Source organism: Coregonus lavaretus, assembly GCF_964263955.1.
Source record: "Coregonus lavaretus genome assembly, chromosome: 21".
In the NCBI taxonomy this organism is placed as follows: Eukaryota; Metazoa; Chordata; class Actinopteri; order Salmoniformes; family Salmonidae; genus Coregonus; species Coregonus lavaretus.
Genome location: NC_140008.1, coordinates 37,032,349 through 37,058,338, shown reverse-complemented (window position 1 = coordinate 37,058,338; position 25,990 = coordinate 37,032,349). Strand labels below are relative to the sequence as shown.

Here is a 25,990-nt window from a genome sequence, read left to right as displayed (position 1 = left end):
TACTCTCCGGCTTCTTGGGTGGCCTCGGATGTGGTGGTGAAAAAAGAATAAACAAGGACTCGCTACAATTCTTTTAAGCAAAAGAAAGACTCCCCACGTGCTCCCGCCAACCCCACCAAATCTCGAAAGGAAAAACATTGAGACAGCGAAGAGCTACATATTTCCTATTTTCGCTCTGACTGACGAGATGTCCTGTGTTTGATATTTCGAGGTGCTGTTAGTGATTAGCTGATGGGTGGCGGGGAGGTTAGGGGGGTGTATGGGACGAAGACAGGGGTCCTGGGTCGAGGAGGAGTGCGGTGGCTGGGGAGGCAGAGGTCGGGGTAGGGTGTGTAGGCCCACCGGTGGGGAAGTGTGTGGTGTCTGGGGGGAGGCGAGTGGTGGCTGGGTTGCTCTCAGGCTGAAGGCCCACATGTAGGTAGTTATGGAGGTGTGTGGTGGCTATGTGGCTGCGCTCTCGGCTGTGGGCCCACATGTGGCATTGTGGGGATGAAAGCAGCGTCTGGCTGGGAGGTTTATTTACCTTCAACCCTGAGGAAAGGACCTTTCTGTTTATTGACCCTCCATGATAGGAGACACATTATCATGTATGATATGAGAGGGGCGGACAGAGGATCCGGCTGGAAGATCCACTCTCCAGACAGGGAAGAACAAACACACACAGCGTGGTGTGTGTATGAGAGAGAGAGTGTGTGAGCTAATTGAACTTCCTATAAAGATAGATGTGGAGGGAGGATATTAACCAATGGCAGCTGGGATGATGTCTGCACTCAGCTCACACTACATGATAATAGTGATTTGACTTGACCTAATGTTTTCACTGTAAGTCTCAATTGTGTAAGAAGTAGAAAGAAGTAGAAAGATAGACGGATGCAGATCAATGATGGATTGGTAGATGGATGGGTGGATGGATGATCAGATAGATTCATAGATGGATAGAAGGATGGATGGATACATGGATGGATGGATGAATGGATGGATGGATGGATGGAAAGATGGATGAATGAACAGATAGATGTATAGATGGATGAAAGATGCTTACTGTTGAGAACATTCTGCAGGCGTTGCGTCATGGAGCCCTCCACCCTCTCTGTCCCATCCGACTCCAGCCTCTGGTGTATAACTGCAACAGAACAATAAAGTTTTATTCGATTCTGTTAAAGATTGTGATGGATTAGGGCTCAGTTCAATCAAAGTACGCAGGCCCTCTCAGAAATCTCGTAAATCTCTTTGTTTATAAAGCCCTCCAGCATTAACTTCCACCGTACCTTACTTCATTGTTAACTTATAGACGTAGGAGATACCAGACCCGGTCTCAGGGATGGTTAACTCTGGAGATCTCTGAGTTAGGTAAATTAGCTTTTCGTTTTTTTACATCTTACTTGTGGAATAGGGGCGGGCAGGTAGCCTAGCGTTTAAGAGCGTTGGGCCAGACACATACACACACACACCGAGACCGAGTGCACACTGCACAGAGCGTGTTGTGTGTTTAAAAGGGTCTGCGTGATGAAGAAACGGAGGTGCGATTAACGGCTTAAAAATGTTTTACGGCATAAAAAATGTCATGTATTGACGCGTTAACTTTAACAGCCCTAGTATTGATGTGTATGCAGGGCTCATCTGAGAAAGAGACCTTGGTATCAGCATGACGAAATAAAAGTTAAATTAAAAAGACATTTAAAAAATGAACACAGTGAAAATATCTGAATTAAAGAGGCACACAATCGGGGATAGAGAAAGATACGCAACAAGAAAGATACAGAAATACAGAGAAAGATAAATAGTTATTTTAAGGTCTCTGTGTGTTTTATAATAACACTCAGACAGAGCGCCTCTGCTGCTCAATCTAACATGCTTAATTCTGAGATTCTGGAACATTTTCAATTTAAGGAACCGAAGGTAAAACATTAAAAAGTCTCTCTGCCCCAGTGGTAGATGAGAGATAACCTACGTGACCCTCCGTCTACAGACACTTCTGTTGGACTCTGACCACGCCTCCCTCTCAACCTTTCCCACGCCAACCACTGACCTGACCCGGTCACCACAGTAACTGTACTGCATCAATACACCTGACCTGGCTTGACCGAATCAGCAGTACCACCCAAAATCCACTCCAAATCAGTATTTTCCCTACTATCAAAGTTGTTTTGGGGGCCTTTGTACCCCGACTGGAAAATAATCTATTCTAGGGGAAAGACGGTTCCAAATGGAGCATAGACAGTAGACACTCTGCACCCAAAGACCGAGAGTCCGGAGGAAATTTGCAAATCCAAATGTTTTATCAGTTGGAGGAATAATATTTGGGTGAGGATAGCTGAAAGACTGGAGAACAGTATTTCTACTGCTGAGAGGGATGCTGCTAGTGTCAGGTTGACTATACAAGACTAATAAATAAATAAAGATCTGTAGGGTGCATATTCCAATATCAACACTGAGTAGGCCATACTGTTGGTGAGGTTAGGCAAGGAGAAGTTGATGAAAGGCATAGGATGTAAAAGGTGAGAAGATGAGAGGAAAAGGAGATAGAGGAGAGGAGGTCAGAATAGATCTGAACATGTGGACCAGAAAGAGATTCATGTGAGAGAGGGAGAGAGTAGGGTAGGCAGAGAGAGAAAGACGTGAGGGGGACAGAGAGAGAGAGAGAGAGAGAGAGAGAGAGAGAGAGAGAGAGAGAGAGAGAGAGAGAGAGAGAGAGAGAGAGAGAGAGAGAGAGAGAGAGAGAGAGAGAGAGAGAGAGAGAGAGAGAGAGAGAGAGAGAGAGAGAGAGAGAGAGAGAGAGAGAGAGAGAGAGAGAGAGAGCGCGTCAGGGCTGCTCACATGAACAAATAAATTGTGGCTGTAGTTAGGCAGCTGGGTGCTGAGAGGGGCAGTGTGGGTTTATTGACAGAACAGAGGGGGAGAGAGGGAAAGAGGGGGAGAGAGGGAAAGAGGGAGAGAGGACGGAGAGGGGGAGAGAGGAGTGAGGGCAAAAGGGGGAGGGCGAGGGGACGAGATGAGAGAAACTGACAAGGGAAAGAGAAAAAGGAGGGAAGAAGTAGGGAAGGAAAGAGAGGGAAGAAGGAGGGAATGAAAGAGTTCTGTAAATAAATGTGGGTATGTTCCTTCTGACAGATGGGAGCCTGGAGGCAGAGGCATTCCTGAACCTCACTTACAGTGCATTCGGAAAGTTTTCAGACCCCTTGACTTTTTCCACATTTTGTTAGGTTACAGTCTTATTCTACAATTGATTAGAATACCCCATAATGACAAAGTGAAAACAGGTTTTTAGAAATTTTAGCAAATGTATTACAAAAAAAAAACAGAAATACCTTATTTACATAAGTATTCAGACCCTTTGCTATGAGACTCGAAATTGAGATCAGGTGCATCCTGTTTCCATTGATCATCCTTGAGATGTTTCTACAACTTGATTGGAGTCCACCTGTGGTAAATTCAATTGATTGGACATTATTTGGAAAGGCACACACCTGTCTATATAAGGTCCCACAGTTGACAGTGCATGTCAGAGCAAAAACCAAGCCATGAGGTCGAAGGAATTGTCTGTAGAGCTCTGAGAGAGGATTGTGTCGAGGCACAGATCTGGGGAAGGGTACCAAAACATTTCTGCAGCATTGAAGGTCCCCAAGAACACAGTGGCCTCCATCATTCTTAAATGGGAGACGTTTGGAACCACCAAGACTTTGCTTAGAGCTGGCCTCCCGGCCAAACTGAGCAATCGGGGGAGAAGGGCCTTGGTCAGGGAGGTGACCAAGAACCGATGGTCACTCTGACAGAGCTCCAGAGTTCCTCCGTGGAGAGGGAGAACTTTCCAGAAGGACAACCATCTCTGCACCACTCCACCAATCAGGCCTTTATGGTAGAGTGGCCAGACGGAAGCCACTCCTCAGTAAAAGGCACATGACAGCCCGCTTGGAGTTTGCCAAAAGGCACCTAAAGACTCTCAGATCATGAGAAACAAGATTCTCTGGTCTGATTAAACTAAGATTGAACTCTTTAGCCTGAATGCCAAGCATCACGTCTGGAGGAAACCTGGCACCATCCCTACGGTGAAGCATGCTGGTGGCAGCATCATGCTGTGGGGATATTTTTCAGTGGCAGGGACTGGGAGGCTAGTCAGGATCGAGGGAAAGATGAATGGAGCAAAGTACAGAGAGATCCTTGATGAAAACCTGCTCCAGAGCGCTCAAGACCTCAGAATGGGGCGAAGGTTCACCTTCCAACAGGACAATGACCCTAAGCACACAGCCAAGACAAAGCAGTAGTGGCTCCGGAAAACAAGTCTCTGAATGTCCTTGAGTGGCCCAGCCAGAGCCCAGACTTGAACCCGATTGAACATCTCTGGAGAGACCTGAAAATAGCTATGCAGCAATGCTCCCCATCCAACCTGACAGAGCTTGAGAGGATCTGCAGAAAAGAATGGGAGAAACTCCCTAAATACAGGTGTGCCAAGCTTGTAGCGTCATACCCAAGAAGACCTGAGGCTGTAATCGCTGCCAAAGGCGCTTCAACAAAGTACTGAGTAAAGGGTCTGAATACTAATATTTTATTTTTAATTTTTTATACATTTTCAAAAATGTGAAAAAAAACCTGTTTTTGCTTTGTCATTATGGGGTATTGTGTATAGATTGATGAGGGGGGGTGGGAAACATTTTAATCAATTTTAGAATAAGGCTGTAACGTAACAAAATGTGGAAAAGGTCAAGGGGCCTGAATACTTTCCAAATGCACTGTATCAAACATGCCATCATATCATGGCTCCCTAATCGGCACAGCCATCACTGGACCACCACAGCAAGCAGAATGGCTAGAACACCAGCCCTATGGTCTGGTAGAAGACATTCAGAGAACCAGGGCAGGAACCAGAGGTTTTATGGAAGAAGAATGCCATCTGCTTCTGCTCTGAAAAGGATAGAGTAGACTAGAGAGAAGTCTACAATAAGTCTGTGTATGGTCTAAACAACACAGTTATAAAGGATTGGTCTGATTCTGCAGATATATCTGGTGTGTGAGCACGCACATGCATTGCACACACACAGCCTGAAGGTTCTGGTTCTTCTCTCCGCAGAGACCCCTGTGCCCCCTTGCCAGCTGTGTGTCCTCTCCGTCTGTCACACACTCTCGCTGCCGTGGCCATGACGTCATGGCTAACCTAAACACCCCGTCAGGCTCCGGATAAAACAAACACATGCACGCACACGCACACACACACACACACACACACACAGAGAGGAGTGGAGGAAGAGACGCAGGCAGCCCCACTCAGCTTCCTGGAACCCATTGATTCTAAAGCTGGAGATGTTTTGACTCCTAACTGCTGTAGCGGAGTCGGAGGTTTGGAGCATTGGGAATACGGCCCTGGGAAATCTTGGATTTTGGAACACGGTAGCGGTGGTCTGTTTCCTGTATTGCAGGGCCACTTCCTTTTCACACAACAATAAAAAATAATAAAACAAATGTATACATTTTTCAGTCTGTCTGCCTGTCAGTCTGTTAGCCAGTTAGTCAGTCAGCCAGGTCTCAGATAACAACTGTGAAACATGGTTCAATTTGTCAGTGGATCAGCCTACCCAAACAGCCCCCTAGTATGAGTATGAACCCCCATGCCTTTCACCAACCTGTCTGCTCTGGGTCACAAAGAGTTTAGAGAACTGTTCCTTCAGTTCCTGTTTTACCCAGCTCCTGGCCCACTGGATGGGTGACCCCAGACATCAAGGTAATTTGACCTCTGCGACCTCATGTAACCCTTGAATGCAGACATGTACCCTCCAGGTAAAAGTGTCAGTCTAACAGTGAAGGGGAGCAGTGTAATAAGGGTGTTATGAGGTTGTTATAAGGGTGTAATATGGAGAGAGCTCATCACTGTCCACAACGCTTGAGGGACTGAGTTTAACATTTGGCCTAGCAACGGCACTAACCAAACTAGCCATAAATGTGCTTTGGGATGAGGGTGGGGTTAGCCATTTAGCGGCTGGTGCTAAACTGTGTTTAAGCCCAGCAGGGAAACACAAAGGACATTATTACTGAGAGACATCAGTGGTCCATACAGACACACACATGCACGAAGGCGCACACATGCGCACACACACACGTCTCTGTTTCTGTTGGAGGAGATGAATGAGGAGAGAGTGAGGACCGGAGAGGGCGAGACAAAAGAGAGAAAGCCAAGAGAGAGAGAAAAACAACAGGAGAGAGAACAGGAGAAAGAGAAGAACCCCATGGATTCTCAAAACACACCACTTGTTTTGACCATTTTTTGGTTGAACAGAACTCATTTAATTTTCCAGATTTGGCCCATGCAGAGATATGCCTTCCTTATTTCCACACTGCGATCCCCACTCCCCTGCTCTCTCTTATTAATAAAACATCAGGCTTTTACGATAGCCATCAATAGAATTCTCACCTGCAGGCAGAAGAGAAAATAAACTGAGTAGACAAACAATGAAGGCGTTACATGGTGATTGAGTGAGCTGGAAGCACCACAGGCTAAACAGCAATTAGTACCATGGCACTTTTAATGCAATACATTCCGACCACACACGCACACACGCACTTCGTTATTAATTTCCTTTCAATTTGTACAGCAACACCTGAGGTGTAGCTAATTTGGAATGACTCCAACTGAGACGACCTTCCAAACAGAGCGAGAGAGAGACAAAGAAAGGATTCACAGTTTCACAGACAGCTGTGCTAACTGGGCCTGTCAATGAGCGACTGCTGGAGCCGCCTAGAGCCGTCTGGCTCAGAACAAGATGGCTGGCACCCTGGCACGTTACTAAAACGTAACCTTACCATGTGCTGGGCTAGCACTCAGACATTCTTTATAACCAAGCAAAACAGGGCCTCTGAGAAGCATAATTCTAAAAATAGACATAATCAGAGGACTAAATACTGTAATGAGTCAGATTATACTCTCAAACCTGTACAGTGACGTACATCCTAATGTCAAAGGTCAATTGACTTTTCATCTTATGGTCCATTGCTTCCTGACTCACAGGTCATTTGAGTCCATCTACCAGCTCTACTTCTTGGGTCACTGGGGACTTGTGCTTCCCATTGGGTGCATATTGGGCACCCTTAGTTTGGTGAACGTGAGAAAAGGTCTGTATTGTTCCCCTCGGTCATATTAGGGTCGCTATCATCCCTGTTCCTCTGGCCTGCATTGTGTGGCCCTGCTCCGTTCATTTACATTCAGTTGCTAACAATGAAAACATTGCCTCGGACCCCCCGCTCCTGCCGGGCACACACATTACATTAGGAAAGCAATAATAATAATCACAGAGGCATATAAATAGTACGGGGAAGTAACTGAGTGGTTATGAGGGGAAATAAGAGTAAACAGACAAAAATATGAATGATACAGTTGAACAATTGATTTGACTGAACTACCTGGCAGAGCGACAGCAGTCACAATGTTACCTCCGAGTTTTCAGAGAGTGGATCATAAAGGCCATGGGAGACGGTGTGTGTGTGTGGGTGGGATCAGTATACGTGTGCAGGATGTCTGTCCAGTATGTGCACGTTCTGTACATGTCTGTGTATTTGTGTATATAGTGAGAGGCAAATGTAAGTGTGTATGTATAATAACAATTATAATTATAATTTGTGTAACGCATCAGCACACTCCACTCTAAGGCTCTATAAGGACACAGCAGAGCAGCAGTACAGATTGCCTCATGGCCCTGCCTGTGCCTGCTACCGTGCAAGTAGTGTGAATGACAGTCGAGAGCTGACGTAGTTTTAATGAAAGTGAATTCGGTGTGTTGTGGTTGGCTAGCCACTCTCTGTGTAGTATTGGTGTACTGTGTACCACACACTCTCTGTGTAGTATTGGTGTACTGTGTACAGTATCCTACCTGCGAGAGCGTCCTGAGCCTCGAAGAAGGTGCTGAGGCCTCCCTTCACATAGGCCAGACTGCCCTCATTCTTCTTAGTGGCCTGCTTCTTCAGGTTACTGGCTGCTATACGCAACTGGTCAAAACTGAGAGGGGGGCGAGAGATAGAGAGAGAGGGGAGGGGGTCCCATCAGTCAGAGGAGTTGTGTGTGCGTATGCTTTTGTGTGTGTAACAGAGGGCATTAACGCCATGCATGAGTGTGTGTGAGTTTGAGTGTCCGCAGGAGGGTGTGTGTGTGTCCTCTGGGAGTGAATGGAGGTTTCCTCTGGAGGAAGAAACACAGGCCCTGTCAATCAAAAACAACCCAACCCAGTGGACTCTGCAGTCCTGCAGTAGCTAGCCAGGACTAGGCAGGATCCAACCGTTAGACTGGGGTTAGTTGGAGGGGAACCATGACAGATGACGGAGAGGAAACCAGGAGAGACTAATAATAACCTGACAGACAGGCTGATAAACACTGTCCTAGTATGACAAAGACAAGGGGTTAGAGGTCAACAAGAGAAAGGACACTTCCTTCACATGTCCAAAGTTTTCTTGTGCCAAGTCAGGGGTCAAAAATCAAGAGGGAATGGAGGTAGATTGTATTTGCTTACAGACTAAATCTGTTTCTGGGTTAGTGGATAGATTGGAAGGGCTGAGAAGCATGTAAAAGACAACATTAAAAGGTTTTGTTGTCTCAAGTCACTGCATTAGTTTCAATAGTTGAACTATGCTGCTGACAAAGAAAACATATAGGATTACTGTATATGTTTGTGACTAGTAGTTTGGTTGTTTGGGCTGACGTTCATAAAGAAGTTACAGTGCCTTCAGAAAGTATTCACACCCCTGGACTTTTTGTTGTGTTACAGGCTGAATTTAAAATGAATTACATTTAGATTTTGTGTCCCTGGCCTTCACACAATACCCCACAATGTCAAAGTGGAATTTGTTTTTAGAAATGTTTACAAACAACAAAAAACATTTAAAGGTGAAATGTATTGAGTCAATAAGTATTCAACCCCTTTGTTATGGCAAGCATAAATACATTCAGGAGTAAAGATTTGCTTAATAAGTCACATAATAAGTTGCATTGACTCCCTGTGCAATTATAGTGGTTAACATGATTTTTGACCGATTACCCCATCTCTGTACCCCACACATACAATTATCTGTAAGGTCCCTCAGTCGAGTAGTGAATTTCAAGCACAAATTCAAGCACAAAGATAAGGAAGCTTTTCCAATGCTTCGCAAAGAAGGGCACCTATTGGTTGATGGGTAAACATTTAAAAAAGCAGACACTGAATATCCCTTTGAGCATGGTGAAGTTATTAATTACACTTTGAATGGTGTATCAATACACTCAGGCGTCCTTCCTAACTCAGTTGCCGGAGAGGAAGAAAACCCCTCAGGGATTTCACCATGAGGCCAATGGTGATTTTAACACAGTTACAGAGTTTAATGGCTGTGATAGGAGAAAACTGAGGATGGATCAAACATCATTGTAGTTACGCCACAATACTAACATAAATGAGTGAAAAGAAGGAAGCCTGTACAGAATAAAAATATTCCAAAACATGCATCCTGTTCGCAATAAGGCACTAAAGTAATACTGCAAAAAATGTGGCAAAGAAATAAACGTTTGTCCTGAATACAACAAAACACATCACTGAGTACCATATATTTTCAAGCATGGTCGTGGCTGCATCATGTTATGGGTATGCTTGTCATCGGCAAGGACTAGAGGTTAATTTTAGGACAAAAATAAACACAATAGAGCTAAGCACAGGCAAAATCCTAGAGAAAAACCTGGTTCAGTCTGCTTTCCAACAGACACTGGGAGACAAATTCACCTTTCAGTAGTACAATAACCTAAGATTCACGGCCAAATATTCACTGGAGTTGCTAACCAAGATGAAATTGAATGTTCCTGAGTGGCGTTGTTGCAGTTTTCACTTAAATCGGCTTGAAAATCTATGGCAAGACTTGAAAATGGCTGTCTAGCAATGATCAACAACCAACTTGACACAGCTCGAAGAGTTTAAAAAGAATAATGGGCAAATGTTGTACAATCCAGGTGTGACTTAGAGACTTACCCAAATGTGATTCTAACATCTATTGACTCAGGGTGTTGAATACTTACTGTATCTAATCAAGATAAGTGTTTTATTTGTCATTCATCTTAAACATTGTTTTTGAATTATTCTTCCACTTTGACATTGGAGTCCACTTTAAACGCAATTATTAACACAACAAAATGTGTAAAAAGTCAAGGGGTGTGAATACTTTCTGAAGGCACTGTAGTTGGGAAGGTGTCCTGTCTGATTGGCTGGTACAGGAGAAAGATGTCGGTCTGACCTACCTGGTGACAGAGTGGTTCTCGATAAGGTACCAGGTAGCTGAGAAGTTCTCGCTGGTGAACTCTCCACTCACACCTGAAAACATGGCCTCCAGATCTTTCAGAGGGACCTTACCCCTGAGGGAGAAAACACACATATAAAAGAGATTACTTTGGAAACCCTGTTAAATTTATATTTTATGTCTCCTATGTATGATCATGCTGTGGTCCCTGTATGGCTCAGTTGGTAGAGTATGGTGCTTACAATGCCAGGATTGTAGGGTTCAAATCCCGGGGCCACCCATATGTAAAATGGATGCATGTATGACTGTAAGTCACTTTCAGTTAAAAGTGTCTGCTAAAAGGCATGTATTATTATGTATTATGCTGCAAAACCCATTTCGCTCTTTGACAATAAAGTTGAAACTTGAACTTGAACAATCTACACCAACACTGAATTAGAGGGAATGCTTGCAACTGTACATAGTTACTCAAATAAGAAATAATATTTACCAGTTACATTGTACAAAATAACAAGAATTTCATTCTATAATGTAATAAGTTGAAAGGTGAGTTGGGGGTGTTGGTATAAAGTCCTCCAGCAGGGTCAGTGTGAGGCCAGGCCGTGCCCAAGGAGGAAGGCCTGGGCATCGGAAGAGCAGTGTGTGATGCCTGGGCGCCCCTGGAGCCCCTGGAGGACCCAGAGCTTGTTAGGAAGGTTTGATCTGTGGTAATGACCCGTGGGCTACACAAACTAAACTCTAAACCAAACCCACCACCCACCCAGTCTCTACTGTCCTGTACTGGAGCACACTGAGCCCTGAGGGGATAAATACACACACACACATACGGATGCACGCAGGTGCGAACACACACACACACACACACACACACACATATAGACATACACACACAAGCACACATGACACAGAGCAGAATGATCTCAGTGTCGATCAGTAAAGATGGGTTGTCATGGGAAAGAAGTGGGCGAAAGAGAGGGTGAAACTGCATCATCATGGAAGGTTAACATCAATTAACCTCTCAAACCACTTTCACCACACTTTCGTCTCACAGTACCGGTGCTCTTCTTGTAACGGTGTGGCTCAGTTGGTAAGAGTGTGGCGCTAGCAATGTACAGGCTGCGGACTGAATTACCACAAAGATCATCTACACACATACTAAAAATGTACTCACTGTACTGTTAGGCGCTTTACAAAGCGTCTGCTTTAAGTGGCATATTACATTTATACATATGTATCTCGAAAGAGAGCAAGAGAGAAACAGAGAGAGAGATAGAAAGAGAGTAAAAGAGAGAGAGAGAGAACTTTCTCAGCCTGTTCAGTTATCCATACCTGCCAAAGTATCAAAGCCTGCTTTAACATGTTTCGGCTCTGCTGCTTTGCTCTGCTCTACACAGACAGACAGGTTACTTTTTTGGTTACTACACGATTCCATGTGTTATTTCATAGTTTTGATGTCTTCACTATTATTCTACAATGTAGAAAATAGTAAAAATAAAGAAAAACTCTTGAATGAGTAGGTGTTCTAAAACTTTTGACCAGTAGTGTATAGACAAAAAACACACAGAAACATCACCGACATCACACCTGCCCAGACCCACATGATACCACCGCATCTATCTCCAGTGCTTGTAAGACTCTATGCCATATGGGCTCAAATTTAGCTATTCTGTTTTTCGCTGTCGCCCACACATTTTCAATATTGAAATTATAATGCATTTGATTCTTCCACTGTCTTAACGATGGAGGATCATTTGATTTCCAGTTTTTAAGTATTTTTTTTCTCAAAATGATTGACAAGAAAAGTATGGTCCAATCCATTTGGTATCTCACCGCACCCTCATATGCCAAGTCTTGAAATATGCAGATAGACAGATTAAAAGTACATCTACATTGTAAAACATCTGACAGCCAACTTTAAGTCCACCCATAACTTTTGGACTTCATAGCATTCCCAGAAGGCAAGAATTAGTGAGTCATTATTAATTTTACACTTAAGACATGACTCTGCTGTTGTACTGTAGAATTTGTGAATTTTTTATAAATATACATTTGTCTATACTGGATTAAGCGGACATTTCAGTTAACTGTAATTTCGTTAATTATGTTCCAGCACACCCTCCATCGTGTGACAATATCAGTTATTTTTAAGTCTTGGTCCCAATAGTTTATATTTTGTCAGTTGGATTGTCAGTTGGATAGGCTCTCTGCAAGGTTTTTTTATGTCTTACCTATCATAGTTATATCCTTTTCTGACTCAAATAGGATTCCCTCAACATTGCTCTGATGTCCAAAATATTTCAAATCAAAATGTTGTGATTTAAAACGTTTAGTTTGCTTGCATTTAAAAATGTCTACATTGGTCAGTCCAACATGGCTTTTTAATTTTGTCATGGAAATAATTGTATTTCCTACTACCAAGTCATTTACAGTTTCTATGCTTTTAGTTTTACATGTATGCCAATTTATCGGTGAATTCTGAAAATCTTTCCAAGGACTGTTCCATAGGGATGCGTTTCATTTTCTTCCATATTGTTATAGTGTTCTTAACTATGAAGTTGTTAATGTTCTTAGCTGTATCCTTTGAAAATAGACAGGGAATTTTTACTAGGATCAAATGTCAGGAATTGTGAAAAACTGAGTTTAAATGTATTTGGCTAAGGTGTATGTAAACTTCCGACTTCAACTGTATAACTAAAAATGTTGTCTGACTCCGTCCGCTCTACTTCTCCTGGTCAGCTATTTCTAGTTTGGACAGCTAGCCACCGTCTCTATAGTAAACAACATTGGCTACATTCATTAATGTGATGTGTGTGTGTGTACTGTGCAGTGTGCATGTGTGCGTGTGACCATTTTCGACTATGTGGTTATCAACATGAAGAGAAGACACCACGCTTTCTCAGTTAGAGTTAACTGACTGGGTAATAGTAGCCTACCAGTAGGCCCAGGAAAGTGACCCTGGACATGGAGGGTTTGCAGCCCAGTCAGGGGCTCTCCTCCCTGGCCACGAGCGGTCACTTGCCCCCTGGATCCCCTGGCCCCTCTAAACAGAACACACATCAGAGGGCCTAGAGCACAGACATACCAGAACTAAACTATACAAAGTAAACATTACATTACAGACTGTGCTTTCTCTGCCAGGCGCGTGGGAGGCAGAAGCCACACCATACGGCCTGCCTGCTATGGTCATGTGTAGTGGGTTGCACTCTTTCTTTTCAACTCTTTCCTCTCCTTTAAACACAATTATGGTGTTTCCAGTGCCTTTGTGCAGCGGTTAAAGCCAGTTGAGCCATTGCTGTGTTGGCATAACATTTCAAACAACTCCACATGGGGATTGTTTGTTTGTTAGACTTAATGACTTAAGCCTGTGTGTATATGTGTATGTATGTATGTATGTATGTGTGTGTGTGTGTGTGTGTGTGTGTGTGTGTGTGTGTGTGTGTGTGTGTGTGCGTGTGTGTGTGTGTGCGCCCCTACTTGTCAATGTCGATGCCTAGTGGATTGCTGGGTCGTAGGGAGAGGGGGGAGATGCCTTTGTTGCGGTCGGTTCTCATGTCATAATAGTTCATCTCATCCACCCACACAGCAGACTGGTCCAGGATACCTACAGCACAGACACACCGGAAACACATCATCACTGAGGGACAGCCTAGATCACACACACTCAATATAGTACCTGACAGAGCTACTATACAGTTTGTAAAGCAACACAGGACAATAGAGTATGAGTTTGTGGTGTGTTGCCATACTTTATTTCCCAGCTGCCTCAGGTTGGAAAAACTGAGGAAGATTGTCTGTTCTAGTGCAACGGAGTAGTTGTTCTAGAGTTAATCTGATGATTGACAAAGAGAGCGAGAGATGTATTTGTAGATTTATATTAGAGCTGGTGTGGTCGCCGAGGGCAGCAGGAGTATCTTACCAATCTTCTCAGCCTTGAGCAGTTTGAAGGAGACGGTGGAGGTGCCGTTGCCTCCTGACTTGGTGGTGACGATGATCTCTCCCTTATCGTCTTTGGCTGGGCCCACACGACACACTATCTTACTGGCTGACATCCACTCAGCCGTCAGCAAGCAGTTGTGACCACATATGGACAGACCTGAGAGAGAGAGAGAGAGAGAGAGAGAGAGAGAGAGAGAGAGAGGAGAGAGAGAGAGGAGAGAGAGAGAGAGGAGAGAGAGAGAGAGAGACAGAGAGAGAGAGAGAGACAGAGAGAGAGAGAGAGAGAGAGAGAGAGAGAGAGAGAGAGAGAGAGAGAGAGAGAGAGAGAGAGAGAGAGAAGTGAGGCTAATCAAATATATAGGCACGCTTACAGCAACAGGACAAACAAACAAGTAATAACATAGAGACACACTGAGAGAAACGGCATGACACATTGACCCCTAATGACAGGTTTATTAAACTGCTATTTGTGTCAAAGTTCAGGCCAGGTCCAGTCAGTCCTGTGGGTGGCCCTGACATGAGTCTCTCAAAGCGTCATCATTCTGTCCACACAGAGTGCTGTGACTTCACTGCTAAGTGGCTCAATAAATATATATTTACTGTACTTTTACACTCTTTCTCTCTTCCCTTCTCCTTGTCAGTCTGAACACTGGAATAAAGAGAGAGAGTTTAGAGAGGAGAGAGAGAGAGAGGCAGAGAGAGAGAGAGAGAGAGAGAGAGAGAGAGAGAGACAGATAGAGAGAGCAAAACCCCTTCCTCTGATTTATCTGACTAGATGGAACTCGACAGCGTCAGACATGTGTAATCCAACATCATAAAAGCCTGTGAGAGATGATTAAAAAAGAATCCTTGAAACAAACTGTGAATAATAATACGGCTATTAAATTAAAGCACATTTCCTGCCTCTGTACTATACTGGTCATTTTGTTTGAATACATAAATATGCACAAAACACAATTTGTTTTGCTATCTAACATATACAGTAATTAATTAAGTAAGCTAATTCTATGCTCTGGGGACATTAGTGGTCAGAAATAGATCCAAACGATTGGCCAGGACTCCGCCTGCCAAGTGCACAACAGTATGTGTGAGGCCATGTTTCGGGACTTTTCTTTCGCGGGTGTTTTGATTTTAATTGTTGAAAATAACACACTGAAATTCTAGGCATATTCTAATTGGTGACATTTTGACAATATAAAAAAGTTGGACATGTATATTCAAATAAAACTGTTTTATGTTTACATTATGTTCATAAAATGCAGAAACAAGAAATGGGGTAGTGGTGTTTCTTTTTGTTTCACTAGCGCTACTCTTTCGCAAAGTAAAAAATCATGGCCACAGATGTTTGGCTTTTTAAAAAATGTGTTCTGTTTTTAAAGTTCTGTTTAAAAAATAATTATGTGAAACAGATTATCAATTATAAAACATCTTGTACTTTTTGGCAATTCAATTCAGATCAAAAACATGACATGCAGTATTTAGATAAAATTATTAACATGATAAGTATTTTAGCCAACAATCTGTTCTACTTAATAACATGTATTATCTGCACTGCAGTTAAACAAATCGTGTTCACTGATATTCCTATTCACAGTCATTTCCTGTTATGGCTATAATATTCCAGACAAAAAAGGGCTTGGTAAATGTTGATGTTCTAGATAATAATTAAGCTATTGTCCAGTTATTAGAAGTTAACCTAACAATATTTAGGCGTACATATATCCTACCTTATTTCAATGTTAAAATACATAGATTTAAAAAGGGCAATCTGCAGTTGCTACATACATTTATTGACTTGTAAATAAATGATATATACCCATTGATTCTTGAAGAATATAACCTATAAATGCCTCATGAGCTTAGTTCAACTGTCACACCTCGTCAGAACCCAACTGCAGACTGGCCTTTTTTAAATCTTATTAAATGCAGTGAAATTAAATTAACAAATACCAAACAAGGTTTGTTTCTGGATCAAAAAGGGGCTTAGGTGGTGGGCGTGGCATGGGGCGTGTCGGCACAGCTGAATTTCTTGAGAACATTTTAAAAGGTGGTGTAGATTTTAGATTTATTTTTTAAGCCAATTTCTTGCAATTCTATGCATTTTGCCATGGCTAATGCTGTGTTCTTATGCACAAGCATAACAAAATCATTACTGCTATTGGAATTTTCAATTCTCCCTAGCTTTTACTTTGGTGATTGTTAGTTCTCAAAGATTATTTAAAAAATATAGGTCTATTACGTTTTCTACATACTTTATATCTGATTTTAGTTGTTTAAGTTTACAATGAAAACGTTTTTCCATGCTGAAAATGTATTTAAAACAATATTATTTCTTTTTCTACACACTTAGGTGGCCCGCCCAATGATTACAATGGCAGAAAAATCTCTGCTAAAGGCATGCAATTCAATATTATTCAGATATCTAAAAAAATTATTTAGCATATAAAATCACATATTTTAAATGTAGTTAAATTATGTTCTAAAATAATGTTATAGTATTTAATTTTTCACTTAACCAATGTTGTTTAAAACTCATTATCTTGGGTGTATTCAATTCATTCGGTTAAACGAAACAAAAAGTTATTTAATCTAATCTAGATTCATAAAAAGGTGTTTTCCAACCGTTTATTTGATAAACAGCAACAAACACTCTGTGTAATGTAAGCAGAGCCTGACCACCGCTAACTGGTCCAGTGAGTTCTGTGGTAGACTGTAGGCTAGCAAGGCTCTAGTCAAGCTCCGGGTCATAACGGCATGAACTCTACTGCACACAGACTTCCTTACACATTCTCTATCATACACTCTGTCTAACACACTCTCTCACACACACAAACAAATATCGTCAGTGCCAGTGAAAACATTCACATACCAAACAGAATAATTGTATGCATCAAAAACAACTGCAGCAATGAATTCACACACTGGCTAATTTCGAGATTACCATTACAGAAAAGTGGGAGACTTGACATTATAGGAAGTGATTTGACTGTTGGAAGTCGAATGAAAATAACAGTGTGTGTGTGTGAGAGTGTGTGTGTGTGTGTTAGTACTGTGACGGTCATGGAATTTCAGGTGTCGTGGTTGGCGTGTCATATGTCCGCAGTTATCGACATAACCGACAGCGGGCGGCACAACATTAGCGGATATAGGCCTAACTGTCTTGCTCTTGCTGTTGAATAATTAATTAATTGTCAGACACTTTTTTAGAAGATACATTTATTTAACATAAAGCAATAAAAACCTGCATTGTATTATAGAATGTGTACACAAACTATATTTTTTGTCTACTAAAGTGCCATAGGCTAGCGCTTCTACAATAAATTACCACTAACAGCAGCGACATAAATAGGTAAGAGCAAATATTAACAGTATAATTAAATAAATATAGAATAAAAAAATGGTGCTATTTTACAGCAAACAGCGACACCTGGTAAAATACAAACTACACATTATCTTCTACCTCCAGCTCCAGGTTCCGTGCATGGAACACAAGCATATTGACTTTGTCCGGCTTGAGGCACAAGCGGAACATTCGCTCTGATGCGGTGCTCCTGGCGCAAATACACATGCATCTGCGTGCCAGCTTCGACATCAATGGATAGAGAGTCTGGTTGTCTCACCACCAGGTCAGGGGATTATCTGTTGGGTCAGGCTGTTCCTGCAGGTAGTGAGTCAGTTCGGTGTCTGCACGGACTCTGAGGGGTACAAGGGCAGTGTTTTGGGCCCTTCGCTTCTGGAGGAGATCCCCTAAATTCCTTTTCTTGGCAGACGGTGGCGCACTCGCACCATCGTTCGAGTCATCATCTCTCTCAGTTGCAATAGCAGCAGTAGCACCACCAGCCTGCTTCCACAATCTCTTTCAGGAGTGCTTCTTTCATCTCGTTCAAATCATCCCCTTTGCCTCTGTATCTTGGGTCGAGGAGGGAAGACTTGGACAAAAGTTATTTTTATTTCCGGTAGGCTGTACTTTTCCTCGAGACATCTTCTGGACATCTTCCTTTTGAGGCTTTGTGTTAGGTCGGTGTCGTTGAAGAGGTCGGCTTGTGCAGATCTCCCGTCAGTAACTGGAACACGAGACAGGACGTAACTCTCACCCGAGAGAACATCAGTGAAGTTAGCAACAGGTTTCAGTGCTGCTTGGACTGATGACAAGATGTCTTTGTCCTGCCATTTGAGGATGAGGTGATTATGTTTACGATACGAGACCAGGACTCGTTCAATGGCTGTTGCTTGCTCCAAAACCCTATCTACCATTTTCGGTTTGGTTCCCCACCTAGTTAAACAATGCTTTGGAATAAAACATTTGATTGGCAGGATAAACAAACAAAGAGGCAAATGTTGTTATTAAAATACAATGGGCCTACGGTAATCCAACATTGAATGATTTAATGTTGCATTACTATAGGCCAATTGTATTTTCACAATGAAATTAGCCTTTTCTTGTTTGTTTTTTTTGCTAGTGCATTTGAATAACATAATTCTATGTGAACAATAATTTAACATAGCATAGCTCAGGGATGGGCAACTTTGCTGGGGTGGGGGCCACAAAAAATCTGAAATGCTTGCGTGTCTGCATACCACATTTTTATCAGCCCCCCTCTTGACAGCGCAGAGACATTCTTTACATTTTAGAGTTAATAGAGAAAATGTAGCAGTTTTAAAGCAGGTTTGCTGCAATTCTAAACATTTTGCCATGGGGAGGAGAAAACGTTTAGCAGTTTTAAAGCAAGTGTGCTGTAATTCTACACATTTTGCCATGGGGCAGTGGGAAGATTTTGCAATTTTATAACTACTTTCATGCAATTCTACTCATTTTGCCATGCGGCAGAGAGGAAAATGTGCTGTTTGCAGATTTTAATATGATATATGAGTGAGACTGACTAACAATATCAATGGGGGCCCCAGGGCAGTAATTCGACCATTATTACTTAATTTAGATAGCTGGCTGCTAGACTAACTTACCAATCAAAACATAACAAGAGAAAAACTGCTGATGCACAACCAAATTTCTAAATTGCACCTTTTGTATTCTACTATTCTAACTTGCAACAGTAAGTTGAGACCCAGACTGAGTAAAAAACAATTAAGTAACTCAAATATATAAATATATATGCTACCAGTCAAAAGTTTGACTGGTAGCGTATACTACTCATTCAAGGGTTTTTCTTTATTTTTACAATTTTTTTACATTGTAGAATAATAGTGAAGACATCAAAACTATGAAATAACACATATGGAATCATGTAGTAACCAAAAAAGTGTTAAACAAATCAAAATATATTTGACATTTGATGACAGCTTTGCACACTCTTGACATTCTCTCAACCAGCTTCACCTGGAATGCTTTTCCAACAGTCTTGAAGGGGTTTCCCTTTTTGGTTACTACATGATTCCATATGTGTTATTTCATAGTTTTGATGTCTTCACTATTATTCTACAATGTAGAAAATAGTAAAAATAAAGAAAAACCCTTGAATGAGTAGTATACGCTACCAGTCAAACCTTGAATGAATAGGTGTGTCCAAACTTTTGACTGGTACTGTATATATGTATTTTTTGTGATCCTAGGGGCTTCAAAAGGGGGACCCGCCAGTTGCCCATCCCTGGCATAGCTTAGTCTTTAAACATTGAATAGGCTATATCAAACTTAATTTCTCACCACAATGAGGCTGTTATTTGGGAGGTTCAGCTCCGTCTAAGCCTTCAGTAGGGCCCTCTTTTTTTGCCAGCTCTATGAAAAAGTGCCCACCAGAGTTCTACATAGGCCTAGAGCCCAGCCTGTGCGTGTGATTTTTGCTGTTCATGCCGTTGGTGACGATGAGATGGCGATTGTGGCCAAAGCAAATTAGCCAAGGCCAGTTTAGTTGCCTCACGGAAGCCACAATGTTGGCCCCGTTGTCTGTGGTGATATAGGACCATTTATTTTCGTCAAGGGCCCAGTCTAGCCATCCCGAATGCAGGGCTTTGGCCAGGTTGTCGGCTGTGTGGGATTCCGGCATGTAGGTTGTTTCCAAACAACTGGATTTCAGACTCATATTTACACTTGACCGATGTTCCCTCTAAGCTGAGCGCAGTAGCCCGAGACTGCCACGCAGGTTCCCTGTTAGTTAACACTATCAACGTTTCCCTTTACTGTGTGTGGCAATTGTGATTGAATCAACGCAATATTAGCCACTTTCAATGCAACATACCGAAACAAAACAAACTATGCAAGATTTTGTTGTAGAACGCATCAGAGTAGGATTCTATTGCACGTACTCTACACAGACCGGTGTGGCATAACCAATCAGAGCTGCGGTAGGCCTATATTCAAATAGACCATACCCATACAGTGAGGGAAAAAAGTATTTGATCCCCTGCTGATGTTGTACGTTTGCCCACTGACAAAGATATGATCAGTCTATAATTTTAATGGTAGGTTTATTTGAACAATGAGAGACATAATTAAATAAAAAAAATCCAGAAAAACGCATGTCAAAAATGTTATAAATTGATTTGCATTTTAATGAGGGAAATAAGTATTTGACCCCTCTGCAAAACATGACTTAGTACTTGGTGGGAAAACCCTTGTTGGCAATCACAGAGGTCAGATGTTTCTTGTAGTTGGCCACCAGGTTTGCACACATCTCAGGAGGGATTTTGTCCCACTCCTCTTTGCAGATCTTCTCCAAGTCATTAAAGGTTTCGAGCCTGACGTTTGGCAACTCGAACCTTCAGCTCCCTCCACAGATTTTCTATGGGATTAAGGTCTGGAGACTGGCTAGGCCACTCCATGACCTTAATGTGCTTCTTCTTGAGCCACTCCTTTGTTGCCTTGGCCGTGTGTTTTGGGTCATTGTCATGCTGGAATACCCATCCACGACCCATTTTCAATGCCCTGGCTGAGGGAAGGAGGTTCTCACCCAATATTTGACGGTACATGGCCCTGTCCATCGTCCCTTTGATGCGGTGAAGTTGTCCTGTCCCCTTAGCAGAAAAACACCCCCAAAGCATAATGTTTCCACCTCCATGTTTGACGGTGGGGATGGTGTTCTTGGGGTCATAGGCAGCATTCCTCCTCCTCCAAACACGGTGAGTTGAGTTGATGCCAAAGAGCTCGATTTTGGTCTCATCTGACCACAACACTTTCACCCAGTTCTCCTCTGAATCATTCAGATGTTCATTGGCAAACTTCAGACGGGCCTGTATATGTGCTTTCTTGAGCAGGGAGACCTTGCGGGCGCTGCAGGATTTTTGGCCTTCACGGCGTAATGTGTTACCAATTGTTTTCTTGGTGACTATGGTCCCAGCTGCCTTGAGATAATTGACAAGATCCTCCCGTGTAGTTCTGGGCTGATTCCTCACCGTTCTCATGATCATTGCAAGTCCACAAGGTGAGATCTTGCATGGAGCCCCAGGCCGAGGGAGATTGACAGTTATTTTGTGTTTCTTCCATTTGCGAATAATCGCACCAACTGTTGTCACCTTCTCACCAAGCTGCTTGGTGATGGTCTTGTAACCCATTCCAGCCTTGTGTAGGTCTACAATCTTGTTCCTGACATCCTTGGAGAGCTCTTTGGTCTTGGCCATGGTGGAGAGTTTGGAATCTGATTGATTGATTGCTTCTGTGGACAGGTGTCTTTTATACAGGTAACAAGCTGAGATTAGGAGCACACTCTTTAAGGGAGTGCTCCTAATCTCAGCTTGTTACCTGTATAAAAGACACCTGGGAGCCAGAAATCTTTCTGATTGAGAGGGGGTCCAATACTTATTTCCCTCATTAAAATGCAAATCAATTTATAACATTTTTGACATGCGTTTTTCATGATTTTTTTGTTGTTATTCTGTCTCTCACTGTTCAAATAAACCTACCATTAAAATTATAGACCGATCATTTCTTTGTCAGTGGGCAAACGTACAAAATCAGCAGGGGATCAAATACTTTTTTCCCTCACTGTATGTATGTGTGTGTGCAAGTCCTTGCTTTCATGTATACATGTGTGTGTCGTACCAACGAGGTCAGCGGTACCCGTGCCCAGGTTCTCTCCTCGGATGGTGACCTTGGTCCATGAGGTGCCCTCATTGGGCGAGATGCCCGTGACCAGGGGGGGCTGGCGGGCACGAGACATGGTAGGTCACTGATTGTCACGCGTGTGCAGGAACACAGGAAGAATCAGTCAGCAACCTGTGAACATGCCGAGGGGCAGTGGGAGGAGGGGACACACAATATGGTTATTAACACAGAGACCAGGCGAGAGAGACACAGTTGTAATGTACAGTTATAATGCATTATTACTTTTTTTTTAAACATATATGCCTTTATAATGTCTTATTATAAGAGATTTAATACATCTAAAAAGGTTTCTAGGAGTTTAAGAGAGAAGGCTACAATTTCTACACACAGGAGGACATGAAGGTGCTGGGACTAGACAGAGAGAGAGAGAAAAAGGGGGAGGAAATGAACAATGTAAAACTCGGAGAGAAGGATAAATAAACCTGCTCTCCTTCATCGATTCCACATAACCTACTTAATGTGTGTATGAGACTGTATAGCTTGCCCTAGCCTAATACCTAGAGGAGGTATGTGTAATGTGTATGTAATGATGAGGGAGAACATACACAGTAAAACACCAATCACCTGTGTAGATGATGTGCCAGTGTGGAAGAGAAATGACACAGGCCAGATACAATTCTGAATGAAATGTGCAACTGTTAGTCTAAGCCTATCAAAAGGAGGAAAATAGGCTAGATGTGTTATGAATGGATGTGAGGAGATCTAAAAAGCCAGTATGAGGGGGCTTTACATTTTTTGCTAACACAGATGTGTGGTAATAAATTGCTGCCAGGTCTGGTTGAACAACCTAACAGCTTTGCAAACACTAAATCCAAAACACGTTCCCCACAAACAAGGCAGGAGTTCACACGGAACAGAGCAGACAAGCAACCGGGGAACCATGGGTGACGCAGCAGTTTTGTGGCAACATCATCATCTCAGAGCGTACGTGTACACTTGTTGAACAAATCTTTATACACTGAACAAGTTTAGTTAAGAGCTTGTTGCGTAAAGAGATGGGGGTCTGATAACTCAAATAAAAAATATTTGTCACATGCTTCGTAAAAAACAGGTGTAGACAAACAGAGTTAAAGATAAAAAACTAAATAAAAAATAGAAATAGTGACACAAGGAATAAATACACAGTGAATACGAATAACAATAACGAGTAAAAATACACATGGCTATATACAGGAAGTACCAGTACCGAGTCGATGTGCAGGGGTACGAGGTCATTGAGGTAGCTACAGTGCCTTCAGAAAGCTCATGTAGTGGATCAAATATCTGTGTCCTTATGTTAAAGCTAATTTGGGTACAAATAATAGCATAAATCTAAGTATCCAATCCTTCTGAGCATTTCATTGATTATTGACCGATGAGGTCAAGGTTGAGGTTAGGGAGTGAACTAAGACAGATCCTCTAAACCCCTCTGACAAGCAGTGTCCCTCTGAGACGTATCCAGTGCCTTCAGAAAGTATTCATACCCCTTAACTTATTCCACATTTTGCTGTGTTGCAGCCTGAATTCTTTTCTCACCCATCTACACACGATACCCCATAATGCAGCGTTTCCTAAACTCGGTCCTCGGGACTCCAAGGGGCACATTTTAGTTTTTTCCCTAACACTACACAGCTGATTAAAATCATCAACGTTTGATGATTAGATGATTATTTGAATCATCTGTGTAGTGCTAGGGCAAAAAACTAAATGTGCACCCCTTGGGGTCCAGACGACCGAGTTTGGGAAACCCTGCCATAACGACAAAGTGAAAACATGTTTTTAGAAATGTTTGCTAATTTCTTGAAAATGAAATACAGAAATATCTAATTTACTGTACATAAGTATTCACACCCCTGAGTCAATACATGTTAGAATCACCTTTGGCAGCTGTGAGTCTTTCTGGTTAAGTCTCTAAGAGCTTTGCACACCTGGATTGTACAATATTTGCACATTCTTTAAAAAATTATTCTCCTTTGTCTTGCTGACGTTGAGGTATATGTTGTTGCCCTGGTCCACACTGCCAGGTCTCTGACCTCCTCTCTATAGCCTGCCTCATCGTAGTCTGTGATCAGTCCTACCACCGTCGTGTCGTCAGCAAACTTGATGATGGTGTTGGTGTCGTGCGCGGCCACGCAGTTGTGGGTGAATAGGGAGTACAGGAGGGGACTAAGCACACACCCCTGGCTCAAAGGGGATGTAACTCATGTAGTCTAACCTCCGCTGTCTTGTGCTTGTCAGAGGAAATCTAGGGGCAGGGGCATCTGACATGGAGAAGATAAGAGTTTAACAGGCCTTAAACAAGCCCCTCATCTGTCGTTAATCAAGCCTATATGTTTTGGGTGGGAGTTGGAGTGGAGGGGGAATATAAGGGGGAGTCTGTCTTCTTCTGCACAAAATGTCTACGACTGTTGTGTTACCTCAACAGGAGTGTTTTTATCCCCGTCTTGGGAATACACGTGTACACACACACACACACACACACACACACACACACACACACACACACACACACAGAGGCTGGGCAGAATGACAGCTCTGCTCGGTTGCGTGCGAGGGGCCGAGCTGGCGCTGTGTGGTCTGTGTGTATGTGAGAGAGCATGTGGAGGGATCTGTGCTGTGGAGCGGTCTGGGCAGTGTGTGTGTGTGTGTGTATGTGGTCTGGGTGTGTGGTCTCTGGCTCAGCCTGGGGAGAGCCTGCTGACGGCTGGGATGAGAAAAGAGCTGCTGTGTTTACTTTACTCTGGGGCCATGCATGGACATGGGAACACAGCCCAAACCCCTCCGCTCTGTAACACACACACACACACACACACACACACACACACACACACACACACACACACACACACACACACACACACACAGAGAGAGAGCAAGGAGTCACAAACTAGTGGAACAACCCTGTCAGCGACAAGTGAGGCGTAGATGTACAATTTTGAATCAACATTTTATGTAGGCTATTATATTGACCCAGCTCATATATGACAGGAGAAATAAAACGAAGCTGTATCAGAAATCACTCAAAAATCATGGGCATTAATATGGAGTTGGTCCCCCCTTTGCTGCTATAACAGCCTCCACTCTTCTGGGAAGGCTTTCCATTAGATGTTGGAACATTGCTGCGGGGACTTTCTTCCATTCAGTCACAAGAGCATTAGTGAGGTCGGGCACTGATGTTGGGCGATTAGGCCTGGCTCGCAGTCTGCATTCCAATTCATCCCAAAGGTGTTCAATGGGGTTGAGGTCAGGGCTCTGTGCAGGCCAGTCAAGTTCTTCCACACCGATCTCGACAAACCATTTCGTATTGGCCTCGCTTTGTGCTCGGGGGCATTGTCATTCTGAAACAGGAAAGGGCCTTCCCCAAACTGTTGCCACAAAGTTGGAAGCACAGAATCGTCTAGAATGTCATTGTATGCTGTAGCGTTAAGATTTCCCTTCACTGGAACTAAGGGGTCTAGTACGAACCATGAAAAACAGCCCCAGTTTCCACTTCTCCAGAGTCCAATGGCGGCGAGCTTTACACCACTCCAGCCGACGCTTGGCATTGCGCATGTTGATCTTAGGCTTGTGTGCGGCTGCTCGGCCATGGAAACCCATTTCCTGAAGCTCCAGACGAACAGTTAGTGTGCTGACGTTGCTTCCAGAGACAGTTTGGAACTTGGTAGTGAGTGTTGCTACCGAGGACAGAGGTTTTTTACGTGCAACGCGCTTCAGCATTCGGCGGTCCCATTCTGTGAGCTTGTGTGGCCTACCATTTCGCGGCTGAGCCGTTATTCCTCCTAGACGTTTCCA

General features: G+C 43.0%; 1 protein-coding gene across 1 annotated transcript in view; it reads right to left on the bottom strand.

Moving 5' to 3' along the window:
- The window catches only part of LOC311149012 (exocyst complex component 2-like), a 100,471-nt gene that overhangs the window by 36,783 nt on the left and 37,698 nt on the right, over positions 1 to 25,990 (bottom strand). Inside the window, exons 2-7 of the mRNA XM_084186083.1 lie at positions 22,157 to 22,330; positions 14,147 to 14,323; positions 13,705 to 13,831; positions 10,232 to 10,345; positions 7,854 to 7,978; positions 1,043 to 1,123 (exon numbers count right to left, since the gene is read on the bottom strand). Coding sequence (XP_084042209.1) covers positions 1,043 to 1,123; positions 7,854 to 7,978; positions 10,232 to 10,345; positions 13,705 to 13,831; positions 14,147 to 14,323; positions 22,157 to 22,274 — 742 coding nt within the window. The 5' untranslated portion in view covers positions 22,275 to 22,330. The remainder of the gene's footprint in view (positions 1 to 1,042; positions 1,124 to 7,853; positions 7,979 to 10,231; positions 10,346 to 13,704; positions 13,832 to 14,146; positions 14,324 to 22,156; positions 22,331 to 25,990) is intronic.